We start from the raw sequence: 25286 nt of genomic DNA, 5'->3' as shown, positions 1-25286 counted from the left end.
ATGGGACGGAACAGAAGCCTCTACCAGCACTTTCGGTATTGCGTTCTCTTCACTCTTTGTCTCTTTAAAATATTTAAGGATTTCAATTTTTTGGAGATTTGGTTGCAGTTTGGATAACAGTTGCTAAGGCCTGTTGCAAGCAGTGGTCCCCTGCTTTCATACTTTTTTATTGTGCATTGGTAAAAGACAGGGCGGAAAGAAACTACTGCCATTTTTTAATATGGTAGTTTAGATATATTTAAAACGGAGTAAGTATTATTATCAATATTATGTTTTGCTTGATTTTAACCTCAAATTTTTTGGTGCAATAGGTTGCTTTCATCTTTATTACCTGTCCTAAATTTGCCACTGTAGTACATTTATGATTACAACAGAAGCTGCCATTTGGACATGAATACAGTTCAGTTCTGTACATTTTATTTTGCACTTGTCAGCATTTTTCCAACAGATGATTGTGTTCGTATATACATATAGTAGCTACTTCATAAGATGCTTAATAATAATGTATCAATATTGATACATTGTTTTAAAAAATAGCTGAATAATGTTGTTTAAATATTCAGCTAGATTGTACCGCTGACCACACCCACAACAGGTATTTTTGCATGAACAGCTAAGGCAAAATTCATGTCATGACATCACTGACTGGGTGTGGCCAGCAGTGCAAACATGTTAAACAATGCAAACCACAGAGAGCGCTGCCTCAGCAGTTTTCCGCCCTGCATTGACTTAAGGGCATACATTAATTTCTGACTGGTTCGGAATATTTCATTTTGTTCCATTTTTAGCTCAAAGTAATAACAACAGCGAACAATTCAACTTCACAGAAAACACCAGTAGCCCCAGTATAGAGTGTTATATTTTAGTGTAGCAGGAGCTTATACCAATGCTAAATCCAGTGTCTTCTGATGTATTTTTTTTAGATGGCAGAATATGATTTTCATTTGTTGGATTAAATGCGGATCATTGCAGTTATTCTAACACTCTGGATATGTTCAGATCTGTCTGTGTACAATCATCTCTGGGGATGACTCAAAGAGATTAATGCTGTTCAGTTTAGTTTCAAGCTGGCCTTGATATGCAATTTTCAGGAGCTGTCACACTGTAGCTGTTTATTGTGAGAGCCTTGGATTCTGCATATAAAAACTCCTTTACACAAAGGCACTGAACATTAATCAGCCTGCATTGTTAGAGCTTTGGCAGGCTTACTCTGAAAAAAAATAAATGAAAAAAAAAAAGATTAATTTTGCATTTAGCTGATACCATGCTGTTTACCAGCAGATGGTTTGCATTTTCATTTGATGAGGGTGAACAATTAAAGAGGATTGGTTCTTGTGTTAGACATTGATTTTTACTGGTTGTAATATACTTACATATTACAATACATTGTTCAGAAATGGAAAGATCAGCACTTTGTTCATGTTAGTCCAACTTGCTTGGGCAATGCTTTTTCATGATACCCTTCATTTGGTTGATGTACTTGTGATAATGATCATGCTTCAGCATGTACTGTACATTTTTGTGATTTTTTGGCTCCATTGATATATTTTAATTCTGATAAATCACTTTAGAAAAAATAATTATCTTGAAATGTTATGCAATCATAATCTGTAACCAACAAGATTTTTTCAGTTTTATAATTTAATTAAACTGTTTTGCTAAAGGTGAACTGCGCTGAAATCAACATGTAACTGTGCAACTGTATTCATGCAGGCCTGCTGGTTTCTACTGTACAGTGGAGAGCGGACTTTGATCCTACACAACCCTCTTAAATGCTATTTAGGGACCACAATGACCTAAAGTGACCATAAAACTCTGCAGGTTTTTTATTAGATTTCATACTGTTCCACTCTCTTTAAAGCGTGTAAATGCAGTGAATGTGTGGACTGCTGTAATGAGGTGTCCCAGCTACAGTGTGCTCCGCAGCAGTTTGTCATCCGTCCCTCTGAAAAGTTTGTCCTTGATGTGCCTTCCCTTCATCGTGATTAATTTTAGAACCGCTCTGAACTCCTTCTAAATGAGGTGACCTCAGAAACCAAATTAGTTTTAAATACATGGATAATTTAGGATTTCATTTCTCCAAAAATATTTTCTTACTTTTTTTGCTGAATACTAAAGGAAAAGAGTTGCACTCGGTTTTCTCAATGGATAACCAATAAATGGTTGAAGGAAAAAAACATATTTCTTGATCTCTACAAGATGCATTTGCAATGAGTGTAATGTTTAGACTATAGAACATGTGACGTTGTGATTGTGTAAAATGTGACTGCCCGGAGAATGCCTTTGGGTATTGAATTATGATTGGGACAGGCAGCTGGTCTTGAAAAGGTGTAGTCTGTAAACTTTCACTCCTTATCTCATTCTGCAATTTACATGTTAAATGTAGCCTGGATGGATAGAATGCTATGGCCATTCACTCAAGCACAGTACTTTACATTACATTAAATCAAAGGTCTATCCATTACTTTGAAGCAGCATGAGGATTGAAACTAGCATTAGTAGCATGGATCAATTTAAGCATAGATTAAATATTTCTAAATTTTTTCTTTTTTTTCTAAAACACAAGGAAAGCAGTAATGAAGGATTTCCTTTGTGCTGGTCAGTGGTTTATGGTGCATCATGGCTTTCCCTATTTTCTTTAAACTGTCATTTAAAAAAGTGAATATAATTTGCTGGATCAACTGTAAAAGACAGCTGCTTTGTTTGGAATCTGTGCCTGAGGGATCGTAACAGCTCCATGAAGTACAATGGATGTATTAGATATAAAGCATCAAATGAACAGCATAAACCTGCCTCCCACTACTGCCATTTATCATCTTAGTTTCCATGGAAACTACTGCAAGAAGAGCTTGCTTTAGATGCCTCTCTTCCTCAGCTCTGCTGTGACATATGTGTGGATGCAGTGTGTTGTCAACAGGTTGGTACTCATCCACTTCATATAGATCTGGATGCAGGGGTTTTTTGTTATAACAATAGTAATTAAAAGGTACATTGGGGTTGAAGAGGCATGTTTTTCCCCCAGAACTGTTTCCAAACATCTGATTCAGGCCCTCTTATGGCAGCATAATCAACTGCCTCTGGCTTAAGTCTAGAGCCTAGGTATGTGAAAATCACATTTGAGTATCAGCCTAGTGTGAGTATTGTTACACTCTTCAAGATGGTTAGGATCAGGGAGATGTATTGTGTCATCAGCTTAACTGGCTTCTACAATTTATGAATCATACACGCCATCAAATAAGCTAGATCCAAAGAACACATGACGTGTCCTTGCTATGGTTCAGTAAGCTGTTGACAGGGTTTTGTGCCCAGCGTGTGTTAGTGATGGCATCTGGCTCCCATAGGTTTTCTTTTTGTACAGGTGCTAGGGAGTGGGACCGACCTTCCATTGTTTTTCTTCGACATTCCGTCCAAGATCAGTGATCTTTGAACCAAACTAGATATCTGATCTTTTTCCTTGACCTTCATTTTTAAATAATTATCCATATAGCATATTTAAAAATGTAATCTCCTCCTTACATTACGATTGCTTCTGTTCTACTACTCAGGGGTGAGTTTCCCGAAGCATGTCATGCAGTAAGAATGTCTTGAAGTATCTCTTCAAGCCATGCACTCATTTCACAAGTGATATTAGCCTCTGTGAAATCTTTTTTATCTTAGGACTAGTCATGAGATTCCAACTATTGTGTGTGCCATGTTAAATTGTACTTCGTAAATCGTAAATTTTTGGTTGATTAAAAAGGCTGCCTCAGTAAATTTGATAGCCTATTGTCTAACTTCAATAATGAAGAAAGTGCCATTTTGATTTTGATTCCATATTGTAAACACATCTGAAAAGTTAACTGAAGTCAATGCTATCTTCAGGTAACTCTTGTTCAGAGTTACTCTTGAACAAATTATTTTGGGAAATGCACATTACATTTTCAAGAGCTGTCTTGAATGTTTTGTATGTTGTGCATTTTAAAGACACGTCGCTATTGGTAAACTCACTAAACTATTGGTGTAGTGTCGTGTCATTTGCTTGCAAGTACCAGTTGCTATGGTAATTGTGTGCTTGTTTCAGTTGTCAAGATGCATCATCGTACCTAAATTACAAAGTGACATAACAGGTTTCTATTTTTAGGTCAATAATTTAAGCACTTGGAATAACTTCCAACATATTTCTGCCCATGCTACATATAGTTATAGGCATTCTGTAGGAACCTAAGCAAATGAAAAAGCAGGAAGATGGAATTACGGTGTGATTCTTATCACACCATGAGGAGTTGTACAGTTATATACACAGTACAAAATTATTGGCACATATATGCACATAAATACTGTAAACGAAATACCATTATTGATATAAATCTTATTTTCCAACATGTGTAAAGTATTGTGTTTTATTAATGATTCAATAGAATCAAAGTGTCATATTCTTCAAATTTACTTCCCCCCAAATAAAACAAGTTTCACAATTATTGTCACCCCTGGTTTAATACTTTGTGCAACCGCCCCTGGCAAAGATGACAGCCATGAGTCTTTTCCTATAGTTCGTGATAAGGTTAGAGAACACGCTTCCTAGCAGATACAACCAGATTGTCAGCCAAAATGTCCTGGTACTGTGAGGAATCCATCTTAAAAAAGCCACTGATCTTAAATAGTGCCCCTGGACAACTAACAGCAAAATATCCCCAAAACATCCCAGACCCAGCGCCATATTTGACAGTAGGTATGAGGTGCTTCTCCAATCACCAATCTGTCTCTTTTGAATTGACAGTTCTTTGGCTTTTCCCATGGTGATGGATTACAAAGAAATGACGCATGTGTGTTACCTCATTTTTACACCCTAGAGAAACAAGAAGTGATAGACACAATAGAATGCAACAATACAGTTCCTGTTGACTGATATCAACAATATTAATATTAATATTATAAATATATTGAAATAAAAGCATATAGTTATTCCATATGTTTGAACAAAACAGATTATTATGTGTGTTGTTTATTATATGCAGCCTTGTTTCTTCATTTTTATCAAGGGACCAAAATTATTTTTACCAAGAAATCTGAACCTGATTTTCCACAGTGCTATAAAATAGCAGCCCGGTAGTGACACTGGGCATCTAAGTAATGAGATTTCCCCGTGCTATCACTAATGAGCCATGGAGCAGCTCTGGCTTCCTAAGTACCTCGTTGCCGCTCCTCCTGGGGGAAATGCTGTGTGGTGTTTTCCAGCGCATGATGCTGACTTTGCAAATTCAGAAATAATCCACAAACAAAATAAACATACTGTAGCCAAACAGAATAAAACTTCTGTTCTAAGGTCTGACTGAAAGGCACAGCGCCAGCCTACAGGAATGGCTCAATATAGCAGGCGGTTTAGAATGAGCTCATTTACTGCAGGAAGAGGGGGGCGTAGCGCATTCTCTAGAGGTGGTAGTGTAATACTGTGCTTCCACCCACACCTTGCACTGTTGCTGCACTCTGGAATTCGCACCCAGAGTGCGCGTGGAGAGAGCCTCGCTGAGAGACGCAACGCTCTGGGGCTCCGTGTGCCGCACAGGGGATTTCACTTCCACAGAGATTTCTCCACCTCTTTGTCCACCTCCATCTCCACATCAGCATTTCCCCAGAGGATTACAGCTCTAACAGATGAAAAAAAAGATAGAAAGCTCTACTGACATTTTTTAATGGGCTATACTCCTGCATTCTTTTAGGAAATGTCATCGGTTGTTCTTTTCTTATCAGCATAATGGACCAAGCCAAATTTGGTCTATTTTTTTTTCTCTTTAAAGTGATGATGGAGTTGTCAAGCTGGATGCTGAATGGACCACTACAGTCCAATCATCAGTCTGTGGTTCATTCTGTTTTTCCTCTTGTCTTTTAAGCGGCTTGAATCAAGATTTTCACACACAATCAGAACGATTCTCCCTCACACTATTCTGCCTCTACCTCTTCTTGCCTGGATCTTTCAGCCTCAGCCTGGATCGAGCGTGACCTTCCCAGCAATGTTTCTCCACAGCCGGCTGAAGAGGGCCACCTGGTAGCCCGCAGCCCTGCGGCCGTGACCGCGCAGACTCCCTGCCTCTCTCTTGATGCTCTGCTTTTGTGATGTTTGCCAGGATCTTCATCCCCAAGAAGCACCGGCAGCGCTTCGACGAGGTGGTCTCGCAGAGCCTGATCAACCGGGTGTGCCGGCCGAAGGGGCTGAGCGAGCCGGGCCAGCAGAACCGACTGCGCCGCAGCCGGAGCGAGGACCACCCTGAGCGGCTGCTGGTCTCCACGCGGGCCAGCTCTGTCCCCCGCGGCGGGGGGGACGAAAACGACCCCCCCGCCCGAAACCTGAGGAAGACCACCTCCCTGAGCGCCGGGCACTCAGCCACCGCAAACAACCGCAGGTTAGTGCCCCTGACCTCCTCACCCTCCTCCCCCTGCGCCTTCCAAAACTGACTCCCAATTACCCCACTGGCTGCCAAGTGTTAAATGTCTTCTGTTCTGAATGCGCTGTACTCGCGATACGGCTTGTTTATACGTCACTTAAATGGATCTCACATACAGATAGAGATATGATACGTCCTCGCTCCTGACATATGCTTTAAGCAAAGAAAATATCAAAAATGTATTCCTGGTTGGGTGGTTAGTCACTGCTCCTGGATTACTGGCCGTTTGCAGAAAACGTGTTTCTGTAATTTTATTCACTACAACGAGCAGGTGCGACTGTGTGGGATAGGACCTGAGTGGGAGTTGTGTTCAGCCTATTTTAGTATTGCTTTGATGACAGGATGTACTTCCCTGGTAAGAGGAACATCATGACTCTGTTTTCGCAGGAACGCAAATTCTTGACTCACTCCCGTTTTGTCATAGGGGAATGCATTCATAAACCAGTCAGTATCAGCATGTGTCTTCAGTCTTATTTGGCCCTAATCTCCTGATCGCATTGCAATATTGTATAACGTCTGCTCAATTTAACAGATCACACTAACTGTTTGAATCTCAGGAGATTACAAACGTGGTTTCACTGTGTGTAGAATATGAAGCAGATTTAGGGAATCAGGATTATTTGAATGGTTAGTAAATCTGAATGAATTACAAATGACTTTTATGAACATTATCAGGGTAGACAGTCACACATGAACACATTATGTAGAGGGATTGATTCTATACCTAACACAGGGCTTTAAAGTTGTCCATGTCGCACATGGCATTTGTAAGTATACAGATACAGTATGACATTTAACTTACTGTACTTTTTGAACATATAATGGAAATCCTCGCAAACTGTTTATTTGCTCTGCTATTCTTGCAAGGCATGGTCATTTAAATCGCCCCACTCCAGATTGCTCAATGCCTTTTCTGTGCTCCATATGTGAGTACAAACTTAGAAGCTCATCATGAGAAGCACAGGGTTTCAGAGATATTAAAAAAACTGATTATAAACAGGGATTATTAATATTTTATATACTGTAGGTCCCGGTCAAAGTGAAGATTTTCTGATGGAACTCATTTGTACTTCTACAATGTAATGTTCCCATTGCAAAGAAATCCATCAGAGAAATCTGTGGGGAAAATTGTGTGAAATGATCAGATCAGGTACCAGGGCACACAGCTTGTTTGAGGCGTGAGCAGACTGGAGTCCCATCAGAGCAGGAGAAACCCCAGTTCCATTATCAGTAGCCCACCAACATCACTATTTCATCTAAAGGGCTGTGGCCTTTTATCTGCTTTTCATTTACACCTTTGTTTAGCGTGCCCACTTCTTTCAAATACAATATTCAAACCACAACTGCCACTTAGCTTCATGACAGCATTGTGCATGGATGGTAGGAGGACGTATCAAAAGAGGATTTTTTCCCCCATGTTTACTTATGTAACATCTCTTGGTGTCGCCTTGAGGGGTTTCCACAGCAACCACACAATATACTCTTCATTCTGATCTGTAGGATGTTCACAGGAGGACTTATAGAATCTAGGCATAATGACATGTTGTTAATTAATGCCTGCAACACCTCGCTATTAAATTGTTGCATTACATTTGATTTTCCCTTTTTTTTGTTGTAATAGGCAGAAACAAGAGAGAGGAGCAACTACTGTGTGCTTATCATGTTGACAGCTATGAATATTAATTGTTAAAGAGGCCACAGAATATCTGTTCGGCTTATCGTATCTGTAATTCCCTTTGGTGGCTGCAGTTTCTATTTCATTAGCCAGTAAAGGGTTTTCCTTTCCTATAAAGTTCTATTACTTTGTGCAAGTACACATATTTATGCAACCATTGTCAGCTGAGTAGTATATTTTTACATGTATCTGAACTCTACACTGCATAAATGTAGAAGTGCTATACTGTATCAGTCATTAAAACAAATATAAAAGCTTCCCTATTTACAGCACAGCACTTTCATTGGTTAAAATCAGTCACTGAAAGTACATTTAAAACACATTATATCCCCACCTATTGCCACGAGGTTCACAAGCCACATGTACCACCACTAATTTCTGCTCTATGGAACGCAAAAATCAATATCAAAATCAATTTACTGTTATAGGACATTGCGGGTGTACAGAGGAAACAAGAGTTTTGGATTTACTCTGCGAGGTCATGCTCCTGTGTGGATCGACTCCGTCATTTCAGGTAAGGTGCTGCGGCAATTACATTACATTACATTTCATTTTAGACATTTGGCAATTGCTATTGTCCAACTGACATTCATTATACCTAGAGTTATTATACTATATGGCTGGTTAAGTACTTCATATAAAGTACATTGCTCAATGCCCATTGAGGAATATTGTTTTACTGATTACCATTTAGTTGTTTGTGCTTTTGTGCTGCTGTAAATTAGATTTTGCAGCAGAAGTCAAAGTAACAGATCCTCTTGCTTAGTGATGAAACTATATTACAAATACAGGATGGTGTACAAATATTTGGGACACATGGCTTTGCACATGTTTGCAACTGAATCACAGATTTCAAGCAGTCATTGCATGTAAAGGATATGTAACAAAAAACTACTTTCATCAACATAACATTGCTGTGTACCAAACATTACGGTGCCCTCAAATGGAGAGACTATATATAAAAAGTGGTGGAATTTATACACGGTGAAACCAAAATGTATAAAAATGCCTATTATTATGGAGGGCACTGTACATAACCTGACAAGGTATAGCCCTGGAGTTTTGTTAGCCCAGTGTCTCCCAGCCTCATGTAACTACCATATTGTGAAAAATACTTTGAAGCCATTTTTCTCAAAAACATGGTTTGGTGGAACTCAAAATGCAATGGGACACAACACCCTTGATATCTAGAGTACATTACATTACATTACGTGGCATTTAGCAGACGCTCTTATCCAGAGCGACGTACAACAAAGTGCAAATCAAACACAAAGAGTAGAGAGATTGGTATCATTAGAAAGCTTACATTAGCCTTACAAATAGTTTCTAAAACTAACTAACATTTTGGGGTCACAGTGACTGATTTTGATTACAGCAGATCACAAATATTTTTGTGACACACCACAAAATCACAGTGAGTATATAATTACTGTGATGTGGAACCTGGAGAGGTCAGTCCCCGAAACAGGTAACATTCATACTTTGAAACAAACAGGGAATAAGAGTTGTATGTTCCTTTTTGACAAAGAAATCTATCCAAGGTGTAATCCTGATTTTAAAATGCCATGGCCATTTTAATGAGGAAGTGTGTGTGATATTGTGCACAGTGTTTGAGGGAGGGGATGTGATGCAGTCGAGTTTTAGAGAAAATTGTGCGTAATACAGTGAGTTTTTGGGAGAGGATACTGTGGATCGTTGTGGAGAAGGCGGGGGTGTGAGTGTTTGTATGACGACAACCACCCACATTAGGGACATACTCAGTCCAAGCTGGGCTGACTCAGCAGGCCCTAGGGGGTGGCGGAGGAATGTGTTGTGGCCATGCCGTGCCTGAATTCCCCGCAACCATCCACAACCAACCTTCAGATGTAGGTGTGAGTACATAACGTGTCCCACACATGCAAACACACTGATCATGCTTTCAACCAGCAGTCATACATCACTATATTCCCCCAATCTCTCCAGGTAGTCCAGCGGAGAAGTCTGGCCTTAAACCTGGAGACCGCATCCTATTTCTCAATGGACTGGACATGAGGTGTGAGCCTAAATAATGGTCATTTTATTATGTTCCTGTGGACTTGTGGTTGCAATTCTGTCAGGCTGACGGGGATTGGCAGTAATGAATAGGATATATGGAAGTGTTGGGAAGTATGGATTCAGTTTTCAGTTTTGAATCATTTTAAAGGTACAATAGGTAAAATTGTTACAAGACCATTGTAAATCCCTTCCTATTATTAAAAAAGGCTCTTCCTCTACCTGTGTTTATAGTCCTTAAATTTGGGTTTCAAAATATACAGTTGACCCACCAACGCTGAAGCGCACGTGGCCAGTAGAAGGAAAAGACTAAAAAGAGAAAATGTTTGTGGAGCGTTTTCAGATGGATTATTGCAGGAGAGATAGGGTTGCCTTGATAGCAAACGTAAGGCTAACCAAATGGCTGCTCAGCGGTCGGTAACTTTAGGTACATTAGCTGCCGTTCTTAGCTAATTAAATACAGTCATGTTTGGCAATGTTAGCTGGCTAGTCATAATGGCCCAAGAAAGAAAGAAATTTGGTGTGGGTCAAATATTTTACAAAATTTACAAGTTATGGCTGGAGAATAAGATTCCATTCCACTTATCTCAGGTCATATGGGCTAGCTAGCTATCATTAGTTCATTAGAGGAACTAGCCCACCAGTTGGAAAATTCTACAATCCTGTACTTCTAGTGTACTTGTTACTGCTTATTGTTACTATTTGTTACTGGTATAAATGTAGCTATCGCTGTATTTTTGAAAGAGGCATGACTCCAACAGTAGGAAGTTGTAAAGCTACCAACATAGCTAGCCAGAGCAAAATATCTAGTTTTGTTGGTGTGTGAGCTTTGTCATCTTGAGGGTATAGGCGGGGTTAAGAACGAAGATGTGTAAACACAGGTAATATTGACAATATCATTTTGAATATATTCACTGCAGAACAACTGGTAATTACTTCTGCATGAAATGCTCATAGTTCCTCTATGGTCAACAAGTATCTAATTATCTTTTTTCCGTAAGATTAATAAAGATCACAGGTGCTTTTTCAAAAATAGAGTGCTGGAAAAAGTGCAGGAAAAATTGAGTAAAACAAGATGAAACAAAAACTTGAATCATTGATGAGTCACCCTGACATATTCCCACTCAAACGCACGTTCTTTAACTCATTCATTTCAAATTGTGTATGTGTGAATAACTCTATTGACAAATATTTGTCCAATTATTGATCTGCATAGTTTGATCTATTTAAAATGAATCCAACAAAACCAATATTATTAGAAATTATTTAAATGTAAGTAAGTGAGATGTAATTTTCTTTAAATCTGAATATATTCAATGGTTCTCAATGAGTTAATGACTGTAATTACAAATTACATAATGGTAGAGGATGATTCCAAATGAGGAACAGCAATGTTAACAAGGACAAGTTTAAACCTCAAATTCAGGATAATTATGCAACTGCATGCTGCAATTAATTTTACACTAATTCAAAATATAATTTATCATAACTACTTCATACTTATTTTGTAATAATGACTTCAAATAATCACTTTAAGATATAAAGTATGTATATAATGTACATATATAATTTAATAGTAACTTTAAAATATATATATATTCCAAACTACTGTATATTCATCTGTTCAGTACAATATATATGTACTCCCTCCAGTAGTTGAAAAAGGGACCTGTAGCCTCCACTCAGGATTTTAGTATGGCTGTGTGTATGTCTGCTGACCAGGAGCTGCTCCCATGAAAAGGTGGTGTCCATGCTGCAGGGCAGTGGTGCCATGCCAACCCTAGTGGTAGAGGAGGGGCCTGTCACCTACTCATTGACCGAGCCTGACCTCCTGGACACCCCCCCACGCACTCGCTCCCCAGTGCTCAGCTCCCTGCAGTGGGTGGCTGAGATCCTGCCCGCCAGCATCCGAGTTCATGGCCGCACCTTCAGCCAGCAACTCGACCATCTCCTCACCCTCCAGGAGCGCTACACCATCTGCAAGGCTCTCGAGACCTTCTTCCAGCACAGGTAGAGCAGGGCCACCACAGCTCTGAAGGATAATACATGATTATATTATTCTATCATCCAAAGGGTGGTGCGCTCAACTTGAAAATCTCTCTGCTGTCTTGTGAGCAGGAACGTGGACACCCTGATCGTTGATGTGTTCCCTGTGCTGGACACCCCGGCCAAGCAGGTCATCTGGCAGTTTGTCTATCAGCTGCTGACCTACGAGGAACAGGAGCACTGCCAGCAGAAGCTCTCTCGCTTCCTCGGATACAAGATTGATGGTGCGCATTGTCTTATCCTGTGTGTGTGCTCTATATGTACTGTAAGGGCTGCACATGTGTTTACGTTTAACTGTGCTGCGTGTCTGCTGGCAGAGGGGGCGGACCCGGAGCTTGAACCAGAGACACATCGGCGTAGCAGCTCGATGAGAGTGACTGGGACTACCTACAGGGGCAGCATGCGCGGGAGGAGCTCCGATGACTGCATCATAGGCACTCACTTGGGAATGGGTACTCAAAATCATATCTGACTTTTTTTGTTAGCACACACACCAGAGCACCAATACCTTAACTCTGATAACCAGTATTAGAGATTATTTTAAATGCGGATTCCCTGAAATGGGATCTGTCCGGATCTATGAATTCCTCTCCTGTCTTAATGTTATCGCTTACAACCAACAGGGATTTTTTTTTTTTACTTAAAGTTCATTGCTATGGACACATTAGCTAAATGTAGTGTTTATGGTAGGGGCACTGGCTACCATCGATATGTTCTGGTTGTTTGGTTTGGAGTTGGGAACCCATTTGCAACTTTGTCTTGAAAGTGAAACAGGAAATAGAAGCATCCCCATATCTGGACAGTCCTCAGTTCAGAGGCCCAACAAATATCCAAAACTCTTTCTGTAAGGTCTCCCATTGAAAAACAAACCAATGCTTAGCTTGCTTAGCTTCACAAAACTGCCAAGAGGAAGGAAGACAAAATGCACACTGGTGTCTATCAGTAGTGTGGACACTAATAGGACTGTCTTTGGGAAGGGACATGTCAGTGTTGTAAATACAGCCAGGTATGTTGGTCAGATAGCAGGCCCTCTCCTGCTGTATCTGATGCAGATCTCATTTACCAAAGCATTCTGATCCTGTCACTGACATTGCTTGTGTGCTTCTGCTTAGACATGGCATATTGAACATTGCTGCCTGTTCGGTTGTGGTACCTTGTTGGAAATGTTATTTAAGTAGAAAGAAAACAGTCAATTTCAATATCATCAAATCAATGTAATTGATTCTTGAGCATTCCTTGTAATGCCAGATGAAATGCCATTTTAAGGATTTGATGTGATCAAATGCCATGTCTGAAATAGAAGACGTTGCTTGTTAGTATAACATATAAACACTGAAATGAACGAGTGTGTATAAAACAGGAATAGGACAGAATGCATAGAAAATGCATGATGTATATTCCTCTCACAATCAACAGACTTCACCAGGCTTTTGTTTGCCTCTGGCACAGTATGGTTTAGGTTGCTTGTGAGGGCACACACTGCTTGTGTACAGTGTCCTGGACAGCACCTTTTCTGTGTCTCAGGGTCTCATATTGACTCTGAGGAGGTGGGGACCATGCCGACATCAGGCGAGAGACAATCCGGAGATGGGACGTCCCTCCCAGAAACCCCAAATGTAAATGTGGGTACCTAAAAAACGCAAATCATTTCTGAGATTGTCAGTAACCCATTAAGACCAGACCACCTCTGAAAATGTCTCTTCCAATAAACTAATCATACTGCAAACCATAGATTTCAGCAGTGTATGGCGAGCTGGAGGGTGTGAATTCAGAAAAGAGTATGAAGTCCCTGCAGAGTGGCTCATCGCCTGTTCCAGACAGCCTGGCTGATGCAGAGGCCCATTCTCACACCCCCTCTCCTTCCATGCACACTAAAGAAGGTACACCAAGTTCTTCCCACTCTCCCATTCCTGTTGAAGGGCTTCTTCCCTGTTTTACTTCATTGCCGGGAAATGCTGCATTGAAGGATCAGATGATCATTAAGATGACATTAACATGAGCTTGTCTCCATTAAAAACCCATGGCTCAATGCTAACATCAGCGTTGCTTTTTGTTTGCATAGAATTGTGAAATGGCGATGAGCATAACACTGCCAAAAAAATCAATATCACGCTTTATGTTACATACACTGAGAAATAGCTCCTTGAAAACAATTAGCGGTAGTTATTAACTGGAGTAAGTGCAGTACTGTGGCCATTGTGTTCTGTGGTTTTCATTGTTTGCTGTGCTCTACAGGTAACCAACCAGGCTTCTCTTTGTCTTGGAAAGATGCCTTGCCAAATCCCCAGTCTCGACTGTACCCACAGCCTATTCCCTCCCCAGGCAGCGTGGATTCGAACCCTTACGTTAGCCTGGACAGTCCCCTGCCCTCGCCCATACCTATAGAGTACCCTCCCAGTCCACTGTCCCGCCGTAAGAAGCTCTTCACTTTCTCACGGCCCCCGCGCAGCCGAGACACTGACAAGTTCCTGGACGCTCTCAGCGAGCAGCTGGGACACCGTGTCACCATCGTGGACGACTTCTTGTCACCGGAAAATGACTATGAAGAGGTAAGCAATTATTTACAGGAGTGCTGATTACAGGGTGTAATCATAGACCGTAGGAGACAGAGTGACTGTGACGTCACCCATTGACTTTCCATAGGCTTGTGAAAAGTGCTTTGTGACGGAAAAAGGGGGGAGTTTTATAAGGTCATGAAGTGAAGGCCCGTTCTGAGTCGCCCAGTAGGCGCCTGAGAAACAGCCTCCCCTGAGTGATGCACTGTGCCTCAGCACTGGGACTGTATTCATCCACAAATATTGAAATATTGTCCAAATTACATGGGACAGAGAATTATTAGACAAAGAACAAGCACATACTGTGACTACATTATTGTAAAAAATGATTGTCTTTGTATTTTGACCGTATTGGTACCATTACCTTCCATTGAAATGGGTTGCTGATAAACCTATACTGGAGAGACCGCACTGGCACTAGTGAGTAAGATTTCTCAACAAAACCCGGAAGTGAGCCTCAAAACCGAACCCCTTTTTTCCCTGCTTGTGTGTAATCAGAACACCATTGGAAGTTGTTCTCAGGTGTAATAAGAACACAAGTTATGCCTATTTTAAGGCAGGAAAATGGGTCTTTGGAAAGTGCATCTTAATCCCAAAGATTCATCAAAGAGAATGACGTTCACTACGGTCATTGGAGATGTGCTCTACATGTACGTGAGAGTAACTGGGGATCATTTTCCAGATGAGCTTCCTGGATGAGCAGGAGACGAGCTTCCTGCCCCATGAGATAAGCAGTGCTAGCAGCGAGTATCACAGCAGCAGTGAAGACGCCAGCTCCCTGTCCTACTCCTCCAGCTCCGACCACATCCCGCCTCCCCCACAGAGCCCCCCACCGCCCCCGCCCATCCAGTTCAACGACCCGCCGCTCTACATGGACTTCACTCCTGAGCATTCTCCCAGAATGCACCTGTGCACCTACCAGCAATACCCCATACCCCCCCCACCTCCACCCCCCCGCGCTACCTTGCCTCACCGGCATTCTTCACACAAGGTTCTGACCACCAGGGAGGACTTCCAGGACCCCCTGTCAGCCCATCAGTCCTTTTCTTCTCGCTCATCACATCATCCTGCACACACAAGCCACTCGCTGCTCCTCCGCACAGTGCCACCTAGCCTATCCCCTCACACATCCCCTGTACAGTCCACACAGCCCAGCCAGCTCCTCCACCAGTCTCTTCAGACCTACCAGCCCCAGGCACCTCAGTCCACCCATCTATCACTGAAACGCTCCACCCATCAGAGTCACCAGGCTCATTCTCCGCACCTGTCCCGTGAGAGCCCTCGCCCGACTCATCTGCCAGCTCCACCTCCCCCTCCTCCACCACCACCCCCACCTCCCTGCATACCGCCTCCTCTCCCCCGGGCCTCCCACCATTCTGACTCCAACCACATGAGTGTGAAACGACTGCGATGGGAGCAGGTGGAGAACTCAGAGGGAACTATATGGGGACAGGTAAGAACAGCATGGAGATATCTTATCTCTCGCAGAGCTGGTATCCATAATATGAAACTGTAGATGATGCAGAACAGTTCCCATGAACACATCATTTATTTTCCACTGCATGTCATTTTTCCACAGCTTGGAGAGGATTCTGATTATGACAAGCTGAGTGACATGGTGAAGTACCTTGACTTAGAGCTGCACTTTGGGACACAGAGGAGTTGCAGTAAGTATAACATTGTATATAAGCACATATGTTCTGTTCCGACTGTACCATGCCATCACCAGAATGACTTTTAGTAAAAGGCATACCTCTTAACAGGTGTCACATCAGCCATTTCACAAAGTTTCATTCAAATCCATGTTTTGTTAAAGATGGATTTCATAGGAGCCCTAATATAGGCTACTTCTAAGGCAAGTTGAGAATTAAAACAATTTTGTAATTAGTCTTGATAAATGTACAAGTACAAAACTAAAGCCAAAAGCATCTCACTTTTTACATGTCTGTTCTTATTTCAATATCCTTGGCAGGCCAGGTATTGGATTAACTAGTTATATTTCCAGTGATCTGTGAATTGTGTTAGTACTCTGAAAATGGTACAATAGGTAATTTCAGACCCCTAACGGTCAAGAGAGGAATTGCAACAACAGACATCTCAAACCACAACACTGTTTATGCTTCCCACAGTCTATAAATATAACGCCTAATATAAATCGTTATTATACAGTTCAGTGTTCTCGTGCACTGTTTTGGAAAGCTGACAGTGACAAAAGCAAAAGAGCCCGCCGTCTTGTGTTGTGCTACACAACACTATTTATCGAACTTTAGCTAACCAACTATAAGAGCAAGTTATTTGGCTGTGTTACTAGCTGGCTCTATACCTAAGATATGATAGTCTACCACAAACGATGCAACTGCAACTTACAGTTTGAGATAAATGAAGGTCTACGGATGATTGAACACGTAAAGAGACGAAAGGAACGTGGAGCTGACCAAATTGCACTCCAGACAAGAATACCAGTTCGCTAACAAGCAAATAAGCGATTACGAGTTAGCTTCTCGAATGTACAAATATCCACCTGAAGCACAACGCTTGTGCAATCGCTGTTCGTATAGACTATATTTTATCGTAAGTGGATATTTGTAAATTCTTCAAGCTAACTATAGCTAATTTGCTTGTTGCTACCGATAACAAACTGGTATTGTTTTATAACTAGTTATGTAGTCCTTGCTTGGATAATAAACAATAGCGGCAATTTGGGCAGCGACGTGAACAATCAGAATAAGCCCTCAGAATGCCATTGGCTGTGGCAGTTGGAACCATTTTTCAACAAATAAGCTTTAATCGTTGTACAGCTGTACAATGTTTTGATAGATTTGACGGCCTGAAAAATGTACACTTTGAAACCTGAATTTAAGGACCATAAACACAGGCAGAGGGTGAGTCAACATTTTTCAGTGATAGGAGGGGATTGTAACAATGTTTTAACACAAAACTCTAACCTATTATACCTTTAAAACATTTTGTGATATCTTTATTGCCAAAAGAATATTCAAATGAATAGTGATTACGTGTCATAGACTATTAAATGCAGTTATCTGTATCTTAATGCTTCAATAAGTAATCTCTCCATAGGTTTTCTCATGCATTTATGTTGTGTTTGCCACTTTTCAGCTCAACGTGGGCACCGTCTCCCTGGAGACTTTTGAATTCCTGAATTCAAGGCCACACCACCATCCTCACTTGACTAATCGTCATCTTCCTTTCATGGTTAATCACTACCATTCATTGTGTGTTTCCACAGCTGGAGCCAGGAGAGCACATCCTTACGTTGTGATTAAATGTGTCAGTCTCTCTTCCAGAGCCCACCTTTCTGCCCGAGACCTTTAAAAAGAAAGACGTGATCGAGATTCTCTCACACAAGAAGGCCTACAATGCCTGTGAGTATAAGTGTGACTACCAGAGGAGAGCTCATCAAAATTAGCGGGTGCACATAAGACCTGGTTGTCCACTGAATACCTTGTCCAGCTGCATGGAGCGATGTGTGTTTGACGTTGGCTTGGATTTTTATGGACAGCTCCAGTCATATTTATTTCAGTAACTTTATATGAATATACTTTGCGAAGACTGTAAATGCTAAATATTTTGTCTAGTCTGTGTCTGAGTCAGCTGAAGACTACTTAAGACTGGAAAGAAACAAGATGGCTCATTTGTGCCTAGTATTATAGTCCTTCATGTAAGCCCTTCCGATGCCTAATACACTCATTCAGTGGGTTGAGTGCATAGTGTAAGTGTTCCTCCCACACTGGCCTGGATTCAATCAACATTTAAACTAAATTTTAAAAAGACTGCAAGTGATATATTTTTGTTTCACAATTCATTTTGGTGAGATAATATCATTACATTTAAGGACAAATGTTGATTAAAGCCAATCTCTGTAACGCTTTGTGTATGTGTCCCCAAGGCACTGTGCTTGTAGTGTATGCTCCTGTGAGATGGTGTCAGTGGCGTATGTGTAGTGAAAGCGTCCCTGTGAGACTATGCCTGTAGTGTATGCGTCCTCACAAGAAAGGTGTGTGACCTGTGCTCTGACCCCCTCACTGCTGCTCCTCACAGCCATCCTGATCGCACACCTGAAGCTGTCTCCTGAAGAGCTGAGGCAGGTGCTCATGACCATGACCACAGAACGCCTGGAGCCCTCCCACATAAAGCAGCTGCTCCTGTACGCTCCTGATGAGGAGGAAGTCAAGCAGTACAAGGAGTTCAGCCAGGATCCAGCCAAGCTTAGTGCGCCTGACCAGTTTGTTCTACAGGTAATGTGTCAGTCTCAGAAGAGGGGAGGAGAGTCCCTCTGACTGATAAGGGTCTTCGGCAGAGACGGAATTGCCTTTTAAAACTATACATTTATATTTGTGTGCATGTGTCTTTGTGTGTGTGTATGTGTGTGCATGTGTCTACAGATGCTATCAGTGCCTGAGTATAAGACACGTCTCCGGAGCCTACACTTCAAGACCACGTTTCAAGAGAAGACAGAAGACATGCGAGCAGGTTATGAGTGCATCTACAAAGCTTCCCTGGAGCTCAAGAACAGTAAAAAACTGGCAAAGATTCTAGAGGTACAGCATTTTCTGCAGTCTCCTTATCACTCAGAGCACAAATTGTGAGAAATGAATAAGCCATAGCTTATTCCTAACTGGTTACTCGTTTAGTTTGCTGTGCTTATGAAACCTTTACATGAAGAGGATATAGCTAATATGCATACAGCAACAGTGTGTGAAACCTATCTGCAGTGGTCCACTGAACAAGGGCAATGGAGCAATAAATGGGCTTTCACTCACTCTTTTCTTCCACATATTTCAGCCAGGAAATAAGGTCTGTGCTAAACTTATTTTTAGGTCACTTCTGAAGCACACAGCTATATTTAACTTTTGGCCAGCCTAGTTAATCGGGTTAAAAATTCAAGTACGGCATGGTAATTTCACGTTGTCACTTGATTTCAACGTTAAGAGCAAAGCCCTTGTTGATACCACCTCAGCTTCTTCTGACTGTCTTGACTGTCTCTGACTTATCTCTGCCTACAGTTTGTTCTGGCAATGGGGAATTACCTGAACAATGGCCAGCCCAAGACAAATAGAACCACAGGATTTAAAATCAACTTCCTCACTGAGGTATGCACTTAATATGTTAAGTTTTATTCTTAAAATCTAATAAATAGTTAAATGAATCTTATCGAATGTGCTACCAGAGATATGCATCTCCTATAATGGCATAAAATAGTTTGAACAAGTTATGTATAAAAAATGGATATATTATATTGATGGGTGACTATCCTGTATTACTGTATGTCTCATTACTATGTCACTGTCCTGTAGCTCAGTACTACAAAAACTGTGGATGGGAAATCTACATTCCTGCACATTCTTGCCAAATCATTAGGCCAACATTTTCCAGAACTTTTGCATTTTGCCAGGGACCTTAAGACAGTACCACTTGCTGCCAAAGGTAAATATCTGATACCTGACACCGACTGTCTACAGGAGTTTCTCCTGTTCCATTTAAATTAACTTGTTTGTGAAAACAGAATTTCTGAGTGTCGTATATTTCACAGAATATATTGCGTGCATTTATATTCCGAAATACTTCCCATCCCTTTATCCTTATAAATATTTGAATCTGTTCAATTTAAATATGATAAATAATTCATTTATTGCTATTTTGGATTATTCCTTGAAGGAGTGAATTTCTGAACCCATAGTTTTTAGATGATTTAGGAACTATTTTTTAGATTAGGCCAAATGTTGAAGTTCCAGTAGTTATAGTATTTTACTTTTTATTTAAAGGCATTATTATCTTTATTGATTTCAATTCAGAATCATTTGCCCTCAGATTTTATTAAAGCATCGAATGTTAACTTCTTATTTCCAACTGTCTTATATCTCTATTTTCTATTACAGTAAATCAAAGAACCATCACAATTGACCTTAATGACCTTCACGCAACCATTCAGGACATAAGAATGGCCTCCCAGACCATGCCTGCCACTGCTGGAGATCGCTTTGCTACAGTAATGAGTGTATCCTTTACCGACCTGCAGAAGTCTCTACATCATATTATGTTTCAAATTCCTTGATGTCATTAAGAAGTTTAAACCACAAAATGTAATACAGTGCATCGTATGGTACTATGGAGACAAAAAGTGGCATTTTGTCTCTTTGTCTGTGACCAAAGCAGCTGTTTGATTCATGTTTTTGAAAAAAGATTATCTACTCAGAGATACAGTATATGGTGCAACGGTAAACTTGGCATTGACCCCTTGACCATGACGAACCAGAGCTTCCTGGAAAACACTCATCCAGCAGTGCAGTCACTGGACTCCCTGCAGCAGCGAGCCATGGATGAGTTTACAAAGGTGGCCTCCTTCTTCGGTGAAGACAGCAAGGCCACCTCCACAGAAGCCTTCTTTGGCATCTTTGCTGAGTTTATCACTAAATTTCAGGTAATCCAGCTTCTGTTTTAACACTCTTCTAAGCAAGAAAGGTTGTGTTCACAACATGGGATCTTGACACATGTAACACCAAGAAAGTAACTTTGTGACCGTATCAATACTTACAAGCTAATTTGCTCAGTCTAACTGTGTATGCTACGCGTAGTATCTCTGTGACTATTAAATTCACAGGTGCCAATCAATAATGTCGAATGGGCTGGATACAGCAAGATTTTGTTTCATGTGTCTGTTTAGATATTCCTTGCTGTCCTGTACATTAATGGAGTTGTTTTACAGAGAGCACTTAATGAGACTCAGGCCACAGAGAACACCAGGAGCCCCCGAATGGCCTCTCCCTTGGCCTGGTGAGGACAGACATCTCAACTCTCCTAATCCTCCATTGTGCCAAGATGACCCCAAGGGGATATACTTATGCCTGCCTGGGAACTAGCCCACTTTGAAGCATAGGGATGGACTTCAACAGAGAAAACTAAAAATAAATAGAATAACAGAAAATATATCTATTTAAAATACATACTGATTGAGAAATATCATATTTTATATTTTGTCAAATATGCAAGGTAAGAAAAAAAACTAGTTTGTACAGTATGTTTTTAGCACTTCTGATGTTTGCACATCTTAGAGCCCTTAAGTGTCTGACAAAGCCACCACTCAGATGTTAAAGAAAGAAAAGTTATATATCACATATACCAGCTGGTCATCACATTAATACATATAAAAAAGCAATGTATTTCAGTGACCCAGTTAGAATGAACAGGCATGCAGTCAGATGATATTCATAAGTAAACCTTATGGCAGACGGTACTGTTACTCACAATGAAACTATATAAGTCATTGCATTTGAGGTTAAGATGATAAAGTAATTAATAGAACTGGAGCGCTTCACAGAAAAAACAAGAAAATCTTGGGCACAGAAAAAATTTGGATTTGATGTTAGTGTTTTCAATCCCTTTATGAAAAAGATTTCTGAAAAAGATTATTACAGCAGGCATCTGATATTGCGGGGGAAAAGGGGTTTGATTTACTGTAGTGGATTTAAGACCACCCCAGTATTTCTGCAGGATGTAGAAATGTAGAAATTATGTTTACATTTCTTGATTGGTTGTGCTTCAAGCCCTTGCCTTTTTGGAGTATGGCTGACATGAGGAGAGTGACTGACATTGGAGAGTTATGGACACTGTACTACTAATCCCATGATGTTCAAGCACCCTATCCTAACACGACATGTGGTTTACAGTACAGTCACATTCTGAAAAGGGTCTAACAGAATATCAATATATCAAATGGAATGATATGATATCATGATATAATAATGTTAATATTTTACCAAGAATATAGAAATTACGAAAGTACAAAGAAATTATATTGTGACCAATATTTTTTATGTGCAGAATGATTGTTGAAATGGTACAAAAGGACTCAGCAAATAATTTTATTCTAAAGGTTTTATACACAGATCGATCTGAGGTTCACATAAAGTATATGAAGGCAAAGGCATTAACTGTAGCATTTGGAGGCTTATTATCCTGATGTCTCTTGCTCCTTGGTGGTTCTTACTACTCCATTAATCCAATGAACCAGGGGTGTCCAATCGTATCCGAAAAGGGCCACTGCAGGTAGAGGTTTTTGTTTTAGCCCAGCACTATGACATCACTATGTGATCAAGTGCATGTGATCAAGTGCATCCCAAACTCAAGTACAAAAACTGGTATGTACGCATCAAATTCACCGGAAGTTCTCTTGTTGTACTTGGGAGGACCAAAAATTCAATGCAGCTTCGAAGCATAATCTCCGTTCCCAGTAGTCATTGCACTTTCAGAGCTGACCGCAAAGAAAACATTTGAATTTTAAATATGCAATCAAGTATAAAGGAATGTAAGCTATCGAGCTAAAAATACAATGCCGCAGGTAATCTCACTTGATGACTAATATTAGCCCTAAATATCACATTCTCTCATCTTAACCTTATATATCCATATACATACTGCTAAGCATTTCCCCCTTTTAATTTATTAATAAAAATATACCAATATACGTTCACCACAAATTTGTATAACAAATATGTTTATGTGCTATAACGTAGCTAGGTAGCCAACTGTCACTTCAGATGTCAGTTGCTGCTGTTGAACGGATGCATGCCATATAACGATCAAAAGAGTCATGACGTTATAGTACAAGTGCATCTCAAACTAACAGATCTTTTACTTTCTTGCATTCTAAGTAGTTGACTTGGTGCACTTGTAAGTTCAGCTCATAACAACACGAGTGCACAGGTACACGAGTGTGCAATCTGAGACACAGCCTTAGATTTGTAGTGCTGGGTTAAAATTAAACCTTCACCCACACCATCCCTTTACGGATGAGCCAGGACACACTTGCAATAAACTTTTAAAATGCATTATCATTTTCAAATAGACCCCTGAATGTGTATTTGCAGTTTTTATTTCATTTAATTCTCTGCTATGTGTCCGTATGTTTGTACATACGTATGTGTATATTCAATATGCTACCCCAAAAATTTTCATTTTTCAGTTAAATAAAACATAATTTGTCATAACACCATAGAAGGTATATTACATTATTGTTAAGAGGTTTGTGTAGTTACACTAGAGGAAATACGTGGATATTGCCCACCAATACCTCTGGCCAAAGGTGTCAAAAGCACAATTCACAGGGCTCCATACAGCTTTCTCTGGTCAAATTGCTAAATGTTTCAGTATTACAAATGTGGCCACAGATAGTATATTGTACAGATATTTATTTTTTGTGTTGTTGCAATAACTTGAATGGAAAGAATCATTGTAGTGCAATGATAATTGCTGAATGTTAAAAAATGTCTACATTTTTTTTCTTATTCTGGACATGTAGTGTAATATCTGAGCATGTTTATCTACAATACAAATACATGCATTTTAATTATATGCCATTTGTCATGTTTAAGATTCGGTGTAGCTTATTCCACATCAGAATCATTTTCACATCTACCGAATTTCACCTCAGTTACCAAAATGTGTTGCATTTTAAAATGGAAGCATTACGGGGCAAGAGAATCAGAAGTCACTTTTCTGTTGCCATTTCTGCAGTATTATATCTATATCTAATAATTATTTGTGAAGACATAGGTTGTGTAAATGCACTTGTGAGAATTAGGGTAATTTTGCTGTCCATAAATTATGCATTAATTGCTTAGCCTGTTTATTAATATATTTCTGAAATATTTGATGATTCATCAAAATATACATTATTAATTTTATTTGTTTTGCTGTTTTAACTTTTAGTTTTCCTTTTTGGTAAATCTAGTGTGTTGCTGTTGTGTACCAGTCAATATCGCCTTTAATTAATGTGGGCCAAGCTGCTCATGGCACAGAAGACTGTGTTTTGTTGTGCAAACAGCGATGACTGCTACCATGAGTAAATAAACCTTTATGGAGTCAAACTTGACTGTGTTACTACCTTATTTTTGAGTAAGTCATCTCAGCTTAAAACATGCAAGACATTCACATTTAACCTCGAAGTATATAGCAAAGAGAACAAATGAACATTACAATTGGTCAAGTCATTTGTGCAGGCTGAAGGCGAACCTACTGTTGGCTGAAGATGGCAATATTCATCACACCTGGCACTATCTGGCAAAAAGTCCACAACATGGTGCTCTGCATGGGAAACATTTGCATGGGCCAGCACTTAAGGTGCATATTCTGCTTGTAGGCCTGGTTATGGGAAGCATTGCTGGAATTACCCACAGTAAAATAAACAAAGTACATACCCCTCAGCCAAAGAACGGAAAGAATGAGCTGATGACCGCAACTGATGACCATGCTCCTGTACCCTGGCAGGGAGGTGTCTGGTTCTTCTGTGAAAGGCTAACAAAGTGCAAAGTACAAAAGTTGGCATGAATCCATGAACAGGTGGACATCAATCAATGTGCGCAACATACACTATGCAATGCATTTCTAATTAATTCAAGTAGTCCGATTATAGCCGCATTGACATTTGTTGCATGTGAAAAAATCTATATACCTGTTCGATCTGTTCTCGTTAGCGAGGTTATACGAAACTATACAACGGTCAGTTTTATTGTTCTATTGGTTAGTTTGCGTTCCATCCACGAT

General features: G+C 40.3%; 1 protein-coding gene across 1 annotated transcript; it reads left to right on the top strand.

Annotated features, from left to right (window-relative positions):
* On the top strand, nucleotides 1-24610 carry grid2ipb (glutamate receptor, ionotropic, delta 2 (Grid2) interacting protein, b). Its single transcript, XM_061222046.1, has 21 exons — nucleotides 1-35; nucleotides 6102-6377; nucleotides 8523-8608; nucleotides 10057-10126; nucleotides 11848-12135; nucleotides 12244-12395; nucleotides 12489-12623; nucleotides 13696-13793; nucleotides 13904-14051; nucleotides 14407-14720; nucleotides 15409-15635; nucleotides 16005-16179; nucleotides 16306-16393; nucleotides 18032-18109; nucleotides 18786-18982; nucleotides 19130-19285; nucleotides 19751-19837; nucleotides 20042-20171; nucleotides 20624-20742; nucleotides 21001-21165; nucleotides 21451-24610. The coding sequence occupies exons 1-21, from the start codon at nucleotides 1-3 to the stop codon at nucleotides 21520-21522; spliced, it is 3096 nt and encodes a 1031-aa protein (XP_061078030.1). The 3' UTR covers nucleotides 21523-24610.
* The last annotated feature ends 676 nt before the right edge of the window (nucleotides 24611-25286 follow it).

The sequence above is a fragment of the Conger conger genome, chromosome 2 (assembly GCF_963514075.1).
Source record: "Conger conger chromosome 2, fConCon1.1, whole genome shotgun sequence".
Lineage (NCBI taxonomy): Eukaryota > Metazoa > Chordata > Actinopteri > Anguilliformes > Congridae > Conger > Conger conger.
Note: the sequence above shows the minus strand (reverse complement) of the source record. Positions and strands in the feature narration are given on the sequence as shown.